We start from the raw sequence: 16,860 nt of genomic DNA, 5'->3' as shown, positions 1-16,860 counted from the left end.
GGCCCCTCTTTGCCGAGACTTTACCTCTTGATTGTATTGTTCCTTCTTTTTAAATCTGTCTCCATCTCCTTCCATGACCACTGCCCTAATTTGAGTCCTCATCATCTCTGAATTGCTTCGTGAGCTTTCTGCCTGCCCCCTCACCCACAATCCTCGTCAGAGTAGCTGCATGAATCTTCATAAAGCATCACTCTGATTTTGTCTCTCCCCATTCAAGCCTCTTACCTGGCTCCCCACAGTTGGTATGATGGTCTATTTTGGGAGGAGGGGGAGGTAATTAGATTTATTTATTTATTATTATTTATCTATTTATTTATTTTGAATGGAGGTACTGGGGCTGCATGCGCTCTACCACTGAGCTGTACCCTCCCCCCTGTGATGGTCTACTTTTAAAAATTTGATTATGAAGTTTTCATACATATGCAGGAGTACAGGGCAGAGTATAATAAACCGCATGTCCTCATCAGCCTGCTTTGATGATGATCCACTCTTGGCTGTCGTATTTCGTGTATATCCCCTATCTAAAGTAAGAACTCTTAAAAAAATAGAATCACAATATCATAATTACTCCTAAAAAATAAAATTAAAAATAATTCCTTAGTATCATTAATCAGTGTTCAAATTTCTAATTGACTTATAAATGTCATGATTTAACTGTTGGAATCAGGATCCAGATTAGCTCTGCACATTGGGATTCGTTGATAATGCCTTTTATATCTCTTTTGAACTACAGATTACCTTTCCATCTCTCTCTCTCTCTCTTTCTCTCTCTCCTTTTCCCTTGCAATTTGTTTGTTGAAGGTAGAGCCTTGTCTTCCCAGCCTACCCTCTCTGCACCTCATGCATCCTGTGGCTGGTCCCTTCTCTGACCACCTTGAGCCCTCACTCCTCTGAACTCTGATTGTGTGAAATCTTACATCTGCCACTGAGAACTGTCGAAGAGGAAGCCTCTGTGTGTATGTGTGTGTGTAGATGTAGCGGGTATAGGGTGAGAGTGTGTCAGAGGGTCTTGGTGTCCCAAGGAGAGCAGGAACCAAGACGTCCGTTTCATTGTCTCCTCTCGACAAAGCCTGGCATGCAGTGCTCAGTGCATGTGGATGATTGGAGTGACCCATCCCTGCGGGGTGGGAGTTAAAAAAAAGTAGGATATTTTGAAGGGAAAGAGGATTCATTCTCAAAAAAGAACAAGGAGTTTAAGAAACTGTAGGAGCAGGGATGGGGAAGAAAGGAACTTGTCTAGAGCAGGAAAGTTAGAATCGAATTGGTGCTGGAGAGCAGGGGGAGGACGGCAGAGGCTTGGCCTGGGCCGGGAGCCCAGGGGTGGACGTGATCATGACATTCCCGGAAAGCTACTTAAAGGATCAAGCAACCAGATCAGGCATCAGGTGGCTGCAGAGAGCAGCTACAACGTGACCTCAGGAGTCACTCCAGGAGTCCAGCCAGAAAGGGCCTTGTTTTCCAGGCTGGCTTTAGGGTGACTCAGGTAAGTATTAAGAAACTAGATTTTCTGTGTAAAGGTGTGCCAGGCTGAACTCTGCAACCACGTGCTTGCTGGTAATTGGTCTAACTCTGTCGAGGAGGCTGGGAAGGCTCCCACAGTGATAGCACAGGTCCGCCTTCCATGACGAAGGAAGATACGTCGGTGCCGCAGGTCTCCAGACGGGGCTCCTGCAGGGGACAGAGGGCTGCCGGCGGGGCTTGAGGCTCCTCCTCACCCCTTCCCTTTGAGTTCTGAATCAGTTGAGAGGTAGACCCAGAAAGCAGGTGGGATAAAAGCAGCAGCTTAAACTTAGTAAAATAGTATTGGCGAATGCGGTTTGGACATTCCCACAACCAGACAGGGCTTCCCAACCTCTGTCCCAAGATGCGGGATTCACAGATGGTCTCTGTGGAGGGTTCTGGGGAGTCCTCGTCCCTGCAGAGTGCCAGCTGATGACCCAGAATTAGTGAGGCTCCCTGTGCCCAGAGGCTTTTGACCTGTTGCCCCTACCTAGTGGAGAAACTCAGACCAAAAAACATCCGACTCTTGGGTTCAATCCCCAGTACCTCCATTAAAAAAAAAAAAGAATGCCCAGTTCCTCCTTTCACATACTGGGGGAGGTAAGCAGAAGGGATCTGTTCCCATCAAAAAGCTGAGTTGAGGAGGTGGGGGTTCCTCTTTTATGGATCTACAGGGATGCAGAGAGAAAGGAATGACTTAGAGAAGAGAAATCCCTGGTCTGCCATGTGGTTGTGATCCTAAATCCCAGCTCTGAGCAGACAATGTCTATGGGGGATGCTGTGTCCTTCCTGTATTTTCCAGCACCTGGTGCCTTCCCGCGCGGCCCGGTTGCTATGACATTGATTGCTTCCTCCCCTTCCTCCTCTAGAGCTGGAGCACAGCTGGCATTGGAGAGACCTTGACCGATGACCTGCCCACCTTCAGTCTCACCCCTCTGGAGTACATCAGCAACGTAAGAGCCTCTGTGCGTCGGTCTCCACGCTGGTCTCAGCGTTGCAGCCCTCACCTTGTCTTTTGATTCTGGCCCTTCTGGTTAAAACAGTCCTTACCGCACCGCATCTGTGCTGTCTGCGCCTTTGCTTTTGGATAGTCTCCATCCATATCCAGGACTTTGAGGAAATGCAGCTGATTTCCTTAAACCTGCTGGTGAAACACATGCTGGTTTCAGAACCTAACACATTCCTGCCCCTCCTCCGTCCCTCTCAATATGAGGTGTGGCCAGAGCCTAAGGGCATCAGGGTGTGAATCCAGTAGGAGATTCCGATTTGGGAAGACAGGAAGCAGGTGGCTGTGTTTGGATTCTTTGTAACTTTTCAGAAGAACATGGTGTCTTTAGTTCTGAATTCCAATTCAGAAAACTTGTAGTGAGCAGCTACCGTGTGCCCAGCCCAGGCTGAGAGCTCTCATGTTCAGTTCCACAGCAGCAAATTAATCTCTTAACAAGAATTATGGTTCTAGAGACTTAATACTAACAAAGAACAGAATAAGCCCTACAGGGGAGCAGGGGCACTTGGAATCCTTTCCTGCTTCACCTTGCACCCCTGGGAGTCCATGGTCACCCAAGACGTCTGTGCATGGCCTTCCCTTTTTGTAATTTTAACTTTAATTTTTATTTGAATTTTTTTAAACTTTTTTTATTGAGTTATAGTCATTTTACAATGTTGTGTCAAATTCCACTGTAGAGCACAATTTTTCAGTTATACACGAACATACATATATTCATTGTCACATACTCTTTTCTCTGTGAGCTACCACAAGATCTTGTATATATTTCCCTGTGCTATACAGTATAATGTTGTTTATCTATTCTACATTTTGAACTCCCAGTCTGTCCCCTCCCACCCCCCGCCCCCATGGCCTTCCCTTTCACTCTTTCCTGCAGTCCAGCTCCTTGCGCTTAAGTGTCAGTGTGCATAAAAAATACAGTGTAGAGGTAATATACCTGCACCATGGATTCCGCACACTGGGGAAGATTTCTGGGATTTTCAAGGGTAATTTTGAGATAGGTGATTTCTACCTTAAGCTCTCACTTTAGAACTCACCCCCATGCAAGTTTTGACCACTGAAATAGATGCAAAGGAATTTTAAAAGTAAATATTATACAGTTAGAAGCAGCGCGTGGTGAGCCCGCTGGCGGGCAGCAGTGGGGACGGCAGACCACTCCGTCCCTGTTCACTGGGAGCAGCGTCCAGTCCCAGGTGGCAGCTGCTTTCCTGCTGTTTTCCAGGGCGTTCGTTACCCAGTATCCTGGACTGAGGGGACTGAAAATGTGGGTTCGTCTTCACAACCAATGGGAATAATATCATTTTTAGAGTTGAGACAGTGTGCATTGTAATCTAAACTGATTCCAGCAATGATGTTGCTAGAAAGGTTTTGAGAGGTTCTCAAGTTGATTTTAAAGTTGAGGAAACCGAGATGTAGAGGAGTGAGGAAGGCAAGGGTGAGTTTCTAGGTCAGGGCCCTCTCCCACCTACCGTGACTCATCAGCCCCCAGGTAGCTACTGTACCTGATGGCCTGAACTCAGGAAGTGAACGTTTATTGAACACTGCATGCAAGGACAGTGCTGGGCTCTTATCGGTGCCTTGAGATAGTGCACAGTCTAGATAGAATTTTATCTCAACAACAACCCTGTGAGCCAGTTGTGGGCAGCCGTGTTTCACAGGCAAGAGCACCATGCTCTGGGGGATGGGAGTGGGGCAGGGAAGCCCTTTATCCAGCGGCTGCTCTGTTTGGATGCCAGGTGCTTTCTGTGTGTCGCACACAATATTAATTTCATCCTCACCACAGCCCTTTGAAGTAAGCATGAGATCATGCTCATTTCAGAGGTGATGAAACCAGGCCCCGACACATGAAGTAAGTTGTCCAGCGTCACACGGTGGTAGAGCCAGAACGCAAGCCCAGGTCCTCCTGACCGCAAAGCTTTTTGTTTCTCCTGAGTCACTGCGCTTACCCAAACAGGACCTCAAGGGGTATTTGTTGGATATTTGGGGATAGTGGACGACATCTGCAGGTATGATGGTGGGCATCCCTTCCCACATTGATTTCTGAGAAGTAAATATAGACAGAACTCCTGAGAGAAACCTGGCATCGTGGAATCTCTAGGAACCATGCAGTCCCCACAATCTTAAGGCCAATTAATTGAAGTTTGAGATGTCAGATTATTGAAATTTTGCACCTAATTGACATTTTGCCTTGCTGGTGAATGCCCTCACTTACCCCAAACTGCGTGAACAGTATAAAGGGATGAAATAGGAGAAAATGTTTTGAAAGGAAGTAACATAGATGTAAGGCATGATGGTGATGATTCTCTGTTTCAAGTAAAACTTGAAACAGCTCTGTGGACTTAGCCAGGCGGTTTTGACTATAGATGAAATAGGTACCGAACATAGGAATGTGCCTGTGGTCTCTGCACATAGTAGGTATTCAGGAAGTGCTTACTGAATGGAATTAGAATGGAGCCATTCTAACCCCAGAAGTCAGCATCCTTCTCCTCTTCCAGTCTGGGAAAAAAAGGATGAATTTGTTGCCATTTCAAGCTGACATGTACAGCGGTTGTGAGGTTATTATTAGTGAGGTTAAGTGACCACTTGTCTAGTTTGAATGAAAGATTATGCTAAGTAAATGAAAGGGAAAAGTCCTGATTTAATTTAAATCAGCCTCTTTAAAAGGAGACCAAACTAACAATTTTCGTTAGCATGATGGACTACATTAAATGTTTAGAAATGAGGGTGTAATCATCCTGTAGTCCTCTGGGCTGGTAGATTTTGGGGAGTCTGCCTTAACTTCTGGACACCACACTCTAAGAGGGACCTGCCACTGTGGAGATGTGTAGACCAAAAGATCTCACTCTGATAGTCCTCGGACTTTTAGCTTACCAAACCAGCGTCGATTCTAAGTTGGAATGAATGTGTGGAATCAATATGGAAGCAAAAAAAAAAGCAGTATCAGGCTCCAGTACCTTTTTTTAAAAGTATGTATTGCATTGTTGTAACCTGGAGATCAACCTTATTTTGAAACAAAACATGTACTTTCCAAAGTGGGCATAGAGGGAACATACCTCAACATAATAAAGGCCATATATGACAAACCCACAGCTAACGTTGTACTTAATGAAAAGCTGAAAGCATTTCCTCTAAGATCAGGAACAAGACAAGGAAGCCCACTTTCATCACTTTTATTCAACATAGTTTTGGCAATCGTAGCCACAGCAATCAGAGAAGAAAAAGAAATAAACAGAATTCAAGTCAGAAAAGAAGAAGTAAAACTGTCACTGTTCGTGGATGACATGATACTATACATAGAAAACGCTAAAGAAGCGACCAGAAAACTACTAGAACTCATCAATGAATTTGGTAAAGTTGCAGGATACAAAATTAACACACAGAAGTCAGTTGCATTTGTGTACACTAACAACAAAATAGCAGAAAAAGAAATGAAGGAAACAGTCCCATTTACCATCACACCTAAAAGAATAAAATACCTAGGAATAAACCTACCCAAGGAGGCAAAGGACTTGTACTCCGAAAACTAAGAGACACTGGCTTTTTTCCAACAAAATTCCTCCCTCCTTCTGGTTAAATCACCTAGAAGGGAGAGACCCAGATCTAGATCCAGAAGACAGGGTTGGAATTCTTGCTCAACCACACACTTGTTGACATTAGCATCTTATTGGTTTTTCATCTATGAACAGTAATAATAACTTGTATTTACACAAGTGCTTTAAATTTTACAAAACCTTCAGTGTCCATTACTCATTTGAGGTAGAGCTTGCATTGAATGCATTCCAAAAATATTGAGGCCATTAGTGAGAAGGATGAATCTATGATCTACATGCAAACTACTGTTGGTTGCTGTAGATGTTGCCTAAACCAATATTACCACACTTCGGAAAGATCAGACCTGGGGCTGCCTCAAGACTAGCAGTTCTGTCTGTCTGCCATTTGCCTTCTGATGTATGTACCGTACGACATAATTACTGCATCAACGCTGGGCTGAAAGTGCTTTCTTTCGTTTCAGATCGGGCAATATATCATGTCCCTCCCCCTGAACCTTGAGCCGTTCGTGACTCAGGAGGACTCTGCCTTGGAGCTGGCGTTGCATGCTGGGAAGCTGCCATTTCCTCCAGAGCAAGGTGGGAGAGATCCGCAGGAAAGGGTGGTGGGCTCAGATGTGATTACATGCTCGCCGTAGCGCCTTAACCCCATCACATACATCCTCCACACTCCCACCGAAATCATTGTCAAAGTGCAAAATAGTGGCTAGGAAAGACTGGGGTCCTCTCTAAGTGCACCCTCCGAGGAGCTTCTGCAGGCCAGAGTGGGTTAGGGGAGGAGCCGTCCTGACTTTGTCTCACCGTATGCGGAGCATCCCTGGGGTGGAGAGCAGAGGGGCACTCCACCAGTGCCCCTCAGCTGGGAGGTGGTGGCAGGCGGGCCCAGGGTCATAGGCACTTACTGGTGGCAGAGTGACCTCACAGGGCAAGGGTGCCCCCTGACTCTGTCTCTGCTCCCTCTCTGTGTGGCCTACATGCCAAGAAAAGTGGCACCTCATAGGAACAGTTTTTCTCGTTAGGACAAAAATAAACTCTTCAGCATAGAGGTTAGCTTTTCCTGTCCAGATGCCTCTGGCTGTAGTGTGCTCCCAACTCCCCAAGGCTCTTGGGTCTCTAAACTGATAAGATAAAAGTACAGTAAATTAAAATCTTTCTTTTTTCTCATTATCTGGGCCTGACAGATTTGAAGAGGGACCGCATACTCTCTGATCAAAAATCATCTTTTTCCTAATAGTGAGCATTATAGGCCTCCCTCTGTAAGGCTGAACAAACAAACAAAATAATCACTTGGTAATATAAAAGATCCAGCAGCTCAAGAGGAGGTACCACAACGGAAAATAAAATCACATCGAAAGGTTAAAAATAAAGGATCGTGAAAAGGCATCGCATGTAAATGCAAATAATAAATCAAGATCACTTCATCACTATTAGATGAAGTTGAATCAAACCAAAAGATAATAAATGGGACTAAGTTGTTCTTTGTATTGATAACAGGTGGATTCCACCGTGAACCTATAATAGTCAGGTACCTTTATGTGTCAAATAACACAGCACTGAAATACAGAAAGAAGAAGCTGTCAGACATTAATGACAAAACCACGTACTGAAAAAACCACTTGTTCCTCTCCTTTAGGCTTTGACAGATTGAAACGGGAAATTAATGAGGAATTATTCAGTATAATCATACTTGATGGAATCAGTATACCAAGCTTTTTATCCCACAGAGAATAGGCATTGTTGTCAAATTTCTATAAATTGTTTACAAAAATAACACAAGTAAAATCTCCATGAGTTTCACAGGGTTACAAATATTAAGGTTACTCACATATAATGCTTGAGACAAAGAATAATTCTATTTAAAATTCAAATTTAAAATATGAAACCTGTTAAGCTAAACTATGAGTGAATATTAATTCATCTTAGAGGTAGGGAAGGGAAGATTTTAAGACTTTGCAATAAAAGACAGAAGCTGTAAAGGAAATTGAAAGATAAATGATAAACTGGAAAAAATAGCGACATCCATGGTAGATAATGGTTAATGTCCCGGTTTTTTTGAGTCCTTACGAATCAGTAAGAAGATGATGAACGCCCACAGGAAATAAGCAAACAGCACGCAGGCATTCCAGTGAACTAAAACATACAGAGAAATGTTTAATTTTGATAATCCTCTAAGAGCTGCAAGTGAAAGTAGGTTATATCATTTTATAACCTATCAAATTGACATATATATATATATATGTATACACATATGTATTTCTAAGTGTTTATGCTTCGTGTGGGCGATGTGGAGGAAACCAGTTTACATTATATGCAGTTTAAATTACTGGACGACTGTTTGACATAAAATCAAAAGCCTTGGAGATGTATAGAGCTTTTAGATCAGATCTGTTAAAATTTTTAAAAATGTCTTAATTTAAAAAAAATTTTGAAAAACCAGATCACGTCACGCTGGTATTGCCGGTTTCCCACGTGCCTTCGGGCTCCTCTCGAAGCAGATGGTGCTTTTACCAGTAACTTCATGTTCTGTGTTGTCAGTGGTAGTAGTGGTCATGGTGGTAGCGTTTTGCTTATTTTCTTCTAAATGTGTGTTGTTCTCTGCATGGCCCCATAATTTTTTTCTTTTTTTGAATGTTGCTCTCATTTCTCCCCTTCTTTCCACTTCTGCTGTCGGGTGTGCTCCTTCCTCTCGGGGGCCAGGCCCGTCTCTCTCTAGCCTGGACGGCTGCTCCGCCGCCCTCCTTCACCCCCTCTCAGCCTGGCGGGCCCTCCCCGCACCGGCTCGTCTTGTCACAGCCTTGCTGGGAACCTGCAGGGGTTGCCTGTTTCCTACTATGCAGGCTGCACGTGGTTCTCAGGCTGCCCTCTGTGACCCGGCCCTGACACGTCCCCAGTGCTCCCAGTGCCCACTTCTCCCCGCCCCTGTAATCCTTGTAACACACACACAGCTGCCGTGCACATAGCACTGAGTGTGTGGCAGCCCCATGCCCCGGGCCCCGTGTCATCTCCACAGCAGCCCTGAAAGCCAGGCCATCTTACTGATGAAGAAGACAGTCTCTGAGAGGTCAGGCAGCACCCAGCTCCTTGGTCGGGTTGGTCTTGAACCTGACATGCTGCCTGCGTGCTGACCATTGCCGCCTGCCTCCCGCGGGCTGTGCCAGCTCTCCTGCCTCCTTCCTTTGGGTGTGGGGCTCCCCCTCCCTCTTACTGCCTGTAGAGCTCCTGCTGGCCTGCATGGCCACACTCAGTCCCCAGCCTTCAAGACCTCTGAGGTTGCCCCATCACCCAGAGTGCCCTGTAAAAGCTGTTGGTGGCAGGGTTTTCCTGACCAGGTTCTGTTTCTTCGGTGACTTCTTTCCCCCTCCAGGGGATGAACTGCCCGAGTTGGACAACATGGCAGACAACTGGCTGGGCTCGATTGCCAGAGCCACGATGCAGACCTACTGCGACGCCATCCTGCAGATCCCCGGGCTCACCCCGCACTCCACCAAGCAGCTGGCCACTGACATCGGTGGGTCCCCGGGCGGGCGGTGGGAGGGACAGTTGGATCTGTCAGTCCCTCTACCCTCCAGGAAGGTCTTCAGCTCTGGGTTTGTCTATGAAGCTTTGTTAAAAATGCAGATTGTCTAGGCCCTGCCCCCAGAGATTCTGTCAAAGTCAATCTGGATTGAAGCCCAAGGGATTCTGACAGTTGCCGAGGCTGAGAACCATTAAGGGGAGAACCATTAAGGGAAGCTGAGATGGGTTGGGATGAGTGGGGCAGACTCGTGTGATGCTGCCTTCCCGCACCTTGCCCGCTGCTTGTTAATACAGTCGTCATCCAAATCGACGTTAAGCTCTCACTACGCGCCGGGCGTGCCAGGCGCTGAGCCAAGCGCTCACACCCACTGTCTTATGCAGTCCTCAAAACTTCCCTGTGAGGTTGGCGCTCCTGCCTTCATCATACTGATAAGGAAACGGGGGCTCAGGGCAGTTGCATCATGAGGCCACCTAGGTAGGGTGGTCCTGTGGTCTTCATCAGAATACCTGCCTGTCTCCCAGCTGATGTCAGGGGATGCGTGCCCACCTGCCCCCGACCTGCTCCCGCTGGCACACATCCCTGGAGGCAGTGCTGCCGGCGGGGGGGTGCTCTGAGGTGGGGGTTACTGCAGGCAGGTGGTAGGGGAGTCTCCCCGGCCTCTTGGTATCATTCCACTGACTTGCCTGTTCTTGGAGCCTTCAAGGGTGAGGGTGGTGGGAGCCTCAAAGATCAGCTCCTGGGGACCCAGCCAGAGCTTTGGCCTGCGTGACCTCAGGGCCACGCCAGCCTCTTGTTTTGCCAGAGAAGAAATAGCAGTGAGGGAGGGAGCCGGGCCTGCAACCCAGCTGCGCTGACTCCCTGCGCTGCGCTCATCCCGGGTCAGCTCTCAGCAGTCGCAGGGCGACAGCCGGCTTTTCGTCACCTCGCTGGGCACGTGTTCAGGGAGGAGATGAAGAGGTTCGAGTGCTCGCTCGTGCTCCCTGTTGGCAGAGGTGGAGCACTGAGGAGAGAACCAGCTGCGGCTAGTTCAGTTTGTCCGCATCATGTCTCCCAGCCTGTTAGGCTCCCCCTCCGGATCTGCAGTGGCTTAGCTGTGAGGAGTGCGGTTAGGGGCCAGGAAGCTGCCAGGTGTGACACGATAGACAGCGGTGAGGCCTGTGGCAGTGCGTGGCCACCTTAAAGACGTTCGAATTGAGCACTAAAAAGAAACAAACCCCAAACCCCCTTGCTGGCTAAACAAGATACCACAGTAGATCCTGGGCTGCCGCTTCTCAGGTCCTGGCTTACAGCCAAGCGCAGCTGACAGTTTTATGGATGAACGTGTGCAGGAGGCAGGTGCCTGACTGGCGGTGCCCTCCCTGGTGGGGGATGGGATGTGAGCCAGCCAGGGCAGAGCAGGCACCTCCTGTGGGCTCTGCTCTGAGCCCGGCCTCAAAAAGAGGACATGGGGAAGACAGAGCCTGCCCGGAGTCAGGGAGAGAGACGAATGCGGGCGGGTGGCGATCAGAAAGTAAGGAGAGACCAGAGGGAAGAGGGAGGAGCCGGAGGAGGCTGCCATGCCTCCCTCGCCCAGGCCCAAGCCTCCCTGGAAGGAAGAAGGAAAGGAACACCCATTTATTGACCCCTATGTCATGTCAGGTGCTTTCATGGTCTTTATCCCACTTCATCCTCTTAACAGTGCTGCCTGACAGGTGTTAGCCACGTCCGCAGGTGGAAGGATTCACCGAGGTCACCCCAGCCTTGGTCTTCTCCTCCACTTGGCCGGTGCCGCCCAAGCTTGCCCGGTGTTTAGAATGGTGGGGCTGCTTTTCGGAAGGACAGGATTCTTCGACCCTCTCTTGGAGATGCTCATTGACGTGGCCTGGGCTCAGGAATCTGGCTCTACCTTGTACCCCAAGGACTTATCTGGGAGATGTGGGCACTGTCCTTGCCTCCACTGTAGGGCTCCACTGCGAAGTCTTCAGTGCGCGTGTTCCTGACCCCTTGGGTTTTCCACGTGGTCCGTGGGGTCGTCTAGGGAGCAGGGCTGGGAACCCAGGAGACCCCAGTGTAGAGCTTCTGGTGAAGTCAGCTGGTCGTGCTGGAGAGCTGAGTGTGTGGTGGGGGTGGGGATGGAGATGGCGGGTATGTTGGCAACTCCTTTGCTGAATTAGAATTCCTAGGTTCGGGCCTAGCGCACAATCAGGTTTGACACCCTTGGAAAAACCCTCAGAGTCAAGGCCTGCGGGCTGAGGGCAGACCCGGCAGCCAGCACGTGGGGGCCTGGGGGACATCTTATTTCTTAGGGGAGGGGGGGAGGCCTTTTGGGGCTCATCGCGTTGGTGCTGAGTCTGTCGGCACGCCTGTCTGCTCCCACCCGCACAGACTACCTGATCAACGTGATGGACGCCCTGGGCCTGCAGCCGTCCCGCACCCTCCAGAACATCGTGACGCTCCTGAAGGCCAAACCCGAGGACTACAGACAGGTCAGCAAAGGCCTGCCCCGGCGCCTCGCCTCCACAGTGGCTGCCATGCGGAGTGTGGACTACTGACCCCCGGCCCCCGGCTAGGGTTCCCGGGCCACAGAACTCTCCAGAGTGGATTTGGTCTAAAAATCCGCCTGAGACTGGCAGAATTTGTTTCAAAAAGGCTGGGTTCATTTGTATAATAAAAAAAAAAAGTTGTAAATTAGAGGTGCATTATTTATTAGAGGGGAATTTTCAGATGATTTTTTTTAAATGAGCTGATCTTGCAAATGCCATGAATACATACTGTGCAATGAAAGAAGGCTGTTTCCTTTCCCTCTTTCCTCAGTGAATATTTGGGTGCTTCCCACGGGCAGTGCTGCCTGCGCTGGGGGTGTGGCCGGGAAAGAGGCTGTGGAAGAGGGAGGGAGGGGGAATCGGGAGGTGAACCAAGACAACCCCAGATGTTAGTGCTGGGGGCACAGAGGGCACCAGGGGCTGCAGCCTCGGAACAGCTGGGTGGGCAGCCCTGGGCCCAGAGGATGTGTGGCGCTCCAGGGGTGTTCACACCCCTCGGCCACGTCCACAGCCAGCAGTGGAAGTGAGAAGTAGGCGGTGGGGTCCGAGAGGAAGGGGTGGGTCACAGAGGGTCCTGCAGGCCGTGGTGAAACTGTGGCCTTTCATCTCCCGTTTTTTAAAACCCGTAGGATGTAGGTGCTGTCAGGTTTGGGTTGTTTTTTGTTTGTTTTTTGTCAGTAGCTTCTGTATGTTAAGATTGTACTTGGCTAAAAGGAAACAGAATAATGTAATTTGAGTAACTTAAACAAATCAGAATTAATTTTTCTCAATAACAGGAAGTCAAATGATGGTGGCTTCAGGCTGTGATGTAGTGGCTGGACTGAGTCAGGACCAGGACCAGCCTTCCTGTGACCTTGACCTTCCCCTGCGGGCCTGGTGCCTCATCCTCGCAGGGTGACTCCTGCACCTGCAGGTACGGCATCCAAGCAGCAGTTCGGTCCCCTCCACCGGGAGGCAAAGGCCTTCTCAGAGACCCCCGCCGACTTTCTCCTCAGCCTCATTGGCTCTGCCAGGTCGCCGGACATGCTCCCAACTGCAAGGGAGGCTGGGAACTCAGGAACAGGGCTGGCGTCCACCAGGGTTTCTCAGCCTCAGCTCTACCGACGCCTGGGCGGGACAGCTGTCGTGGGCCGTCCTGTGCCCTGTGGGATGTTTAGCAGCATCCCTGGCCTCCACCCACTGGATGCCGGTGGTACTGCCCGAGTCGTGATAACCAGATCACCTCCAGTAGAGAAACCCAGACTTAGACCAGCTGGGATTTCTTGCTGCCTGAACAAGCTGGGAGAAAGGGAAGCAGCTGTTTCTCTCAGGGTCCTTTAATGGAATTGAACGTGCACTGTGTTCCGGGCCTGGGTGAGCTTTACTCGTCTCCCATCCACATCTCACAGCAGCCTTGGATGGGAGAATATGATGCCCATTTCACACACAAAGGAACTGAGGTTTGGAGGGGGTCTAAGGGGCTTGCCCTGAGTCTCTCAGCCACACTGTGGCAGGTCTGGAGCTCAGAGCGAGCCCGGTGACTCTGACGCCTGTGCTCCTGTCAGCCGGGGCGGGAAGCCTGCAGTGCGGCACCGAATCCCAGCTGGGTCAGCCTGCTCGTGCCAGCCCTCCAGAGTGGCAGGCTGCACTTGTGGCTTCTCCACGAGCCCCACCGGGCTGCCAGGGCCATGTCTCTCTGGCTCTGTCATCTAGGGATTCCCACACACTCTGTCCCCACATCTTTGGAACCAGTTTGGCTAGCCCTGAAAGAGCATCAGCTTGCCAACCTGCGCCAAGAAAAATATTCTGGTTTCTCACGTGGGGGATCACACTGTCCCTGGCAGGGATTGAGGCTGGCTTTTGCCTTGAAGTGGGAGCTGGAAACCTGGAAGGTGAAAAGTGCTGTTTTAAAGTGACCTTTTTGCAGTGACCTCTGTGCCAGTGTTGATGAGAGCCACTGGGACAGGCTTCGTCCCAGCTTCGCCACCTCCCAGCTGACCTTGGGAAAGTCCTTCACCTCTCTGGCCTCATTTCCTAATCTGAAAAACGGGTCATATTGGTACCTAACTCACAGGGTTACTTGAAGAGCCATTGAGATACAGTGGGGGCAACAGCACGTAGAAAGTGTTAATTTCATAGTCCTCCAGCATCTTAACCTTCCCTCCCTTTGCAAGTAGAGACAGAATGCCATTTTATGGGTAATTTTGGCCCTGCTAGCCTAATTTTTCAGCTCTAACAGGCTCTGATGGGGCCTCACATTAGAAATAGGACTGCCTTTTTCTCCTCTGGATCTGGAGGGGAGAGGAATGCTTGACCCAGGGCCTGCTCGGAGATGGGGCCATCATCCATCTTCACCTCAGCCCTCAGTACTCCCCGAGAGAGGGAGGGGTGGCAGCCAGTGCGCATGTCAGCCTGGTCCCATCTGACGTCTTCAAGCAGCTCTGGGGTCAGGAAGCCCCTTCCCACTGCTGCTTCAACATGTCTCTGAACAAAACCTCTCATGGGAGTCTGTAAGGGGCTGCCCACCATAGATACACCCAGTGCTGGCCAGGCAGCATCTCCCATTCTCAGTCACAGTAATCGGTTCAGAACGAGCCTCATTCTCGAGGCTTCTGCTAGGACACTGTGAGGGAAAAGTTTTCTTCCTGCTGTGGTTGCTGAGCTGAGGGAATGGAGTCTGGGGCTGTAGGGGGAAGAGTAGCACATGGAGAGAAACTGTTTGAGAGGGATGTCAACACAGAAGAAAATAAAGCCAGTAGCTGGAGAAACCACGAGAGCTAGGTGAAACGCTGGATACAGCCATGCCTGAAATCCCTAGAGTTTAATTATAAGAACCCAATGACTTCCCTTTTTAGCTTAAGTCAATTCAACTCAAATTAACTTTGTGACCAAAGAGCTGGCAAAAGGAGCTAAATAATAATCATTGCTCTGCCTGCCCCATAGCATCACATGAGATAATAAAAACGAAAGCCCTGGGCTCCTTTGAGGGACTGGTATCTGATGACCACTGTATTCTTATGGCAGCAAGAGGATGAAGTTGGAGTCTCACCTTTGGCACTTACTGAAATATCAATCTATTCTAGTACCTTACTTTAACCTCTCTGAGCATCTATTTATTTATTTGTAAAAAGGAATGATCATATTTCTCAGTGGTTATGAGAATTCAATGAAATAAGACTTATAAAGTACTTGGCCTGGTGCCTGGTGTGTGGTAAGGGTTTGATACAATGTAGCCATTGTTTAAAAACAACAAATGATAATAGTGTAGTGACAACAACTGCCACTGCTAATAATAAAAGTCCCAGTCATCATAGTAAGTGTGGTAACAACCAAGAATTGTGACTCCGCAGACATGGAAAACAAACTTATGGTTACCAGGGGAGAAGGAGGGGTGTAGAGGGATAAAACGGGAGTTTGGGATGTGCAGATAGCAACTACCATATATAAAACAGATAAACAGCAAGGTCCTACTGTATAGCACAGGGAAAGATATTCAACACTTTGTAATAGCCTATAATGAAAAAGAATATGAAAAGGAATATATATATATTCACAATGCTGTATACCAGAAATTAACACAACACTGTAAACCAGCTATACTTCAATAAAAAAAAGAAAAGAATCATGACTCCAGCCTGTAGACTTGCTGGGCCCTGAGCTGGGAAACCCGGCTGCCCCTCGGCCCTCCCCACTCAACCCCCAGCAATGCTGCCTTTGGCTGGAGTGGCACCACGCCTGTGGCCCCTCCTTCCTGCACAGGTGCCATCGTGGGCATTTATGGGAGAACAGCTTGTTTGCCTTCCAGGCTGAGAACCCAGGAGGCAGCAGGAGGGGCTGGTGCCCTCTTCCCGAGACAGACAGACAGACAGACACACACACACACACACACACACACACACACACACACACACACACACACGAAAGGCAGCAAGGCACACATCCCCATCCCCCACCCACCCTCCTTCACCTCCGGGGCTGGCAGGTGACAGTAGGTCAACTGTCTGCAGCTGCCAGATCTCATTCTTCTTTGATAACGGCTCCCTAATCTTGGAGAAGCCCTTGGGGTTGCCACATTTAGCAATGAGAAATAGAGGGAGATCAGTTAAATATGAATTTCAGAAAAACAGTGAATGATTTGTTAGTATACTATGCTGTGGGAGCCAGCCGACAACGAGCAGGTCCAGAAACCTGTGCTGCAGGACTGAGAAAAGAAAGACGACACTAAAAGGTGGGGTTGAGAGGGTCGCACTCTAAGTCTGCAAGACGCAAGACCAAGAATGGACAACGAGTTTATTTTCAGCAGTTAATTTATACAATTTCAACCAGCTAGAGTGTGCATTCCTTCACGTAGGCAAAGGCATTGTCTTCTAAACTTAAGACCACCTGATAGCGTGTAGTAAAATCATTAACTTGTGTATTGTTCCCATAAACCACCATATGCTTAGATCAGTAACTTGTATGCTGATTATATCTTCTTGCTCAAAGGCCATTAGTGTCTCATTAGCATAGAACCATAAAACCTGAGGTTTTAAGATTCCTTGACGCAAACATCTCAAAGGGGTGGCGGGACAGAGATTGTCTTTGATAGATCAACCTCAAAGCCTGACGCTAGCACTCAAGATTTATTATCCTGTTTTGTGCCGGCCGTCCTCAGGTCGTGAGTGGCTCCCCACACTATGCCCCTCAACATTACATGGATATAGTTCTACTGAAAAATTAATGTGTTTGTCTGAAGTTCCAATTTAACTTGGCAGCCTGTATTTTATCTGGCACCCCTAGGAGCTGTGT

The 16,860-nt window shown here is 48.7% G+C and overlaps 1 protein-coding gene across 3 annotated transcripts in view; it reads left to right on the top strand.

The window, feature by feature from the left end:
• Positions 1-12,241, top strand: part of COG7 (component of oligomeric golgi complex 7) — a 58,909-nt gene extending 46,668 nt beyond the window's left edge. For all 3 annotated transcript variants that reach the window (XM_006201201.4, XM_031687513.2, XM_072942785.1), the window contains exons 14-17: positions 2,370-2,453; positions 6,519-6,633; positions 9,419-9,562; positions 11,936-12,241. In XM_006201201.4, coding sequence (XP_006201263.2) covers positions 2,370-2,453; positions 6,519-6,633; positions 9,419-9,562; positions 11,936-12,102 — 510 coding nt within the window. In that variant the 3' untranslated portion in view covers positions 12,103-12,241. The remainder of the gene's footprint in view (positions 1-2,369; positions 2,454-6,518; positions 6,634-9,418; positions 9,563-11,935) is intronic.
• The last annotated feature ends 4,619 nt before the right edge of the window (positions 12,242-16,860 follow it).

The sequence above is a fragment of the Vicugna pacos genome, chromosome 18, assembly GCF_048564905.1.
Source record: "Vicugna pacos chromosome 18, VicPac4, whole genome shotgun sequence".
Taxonomy (NCBI): Eukaryota; Metazoa; Chordata; class Mammalia; order Artiodactyla; family Camelidae; genus Vicugna; species Vicugna pacos.
This window is presented reverse-complemented; position numbering and strand designations above follow the sequence as displayed.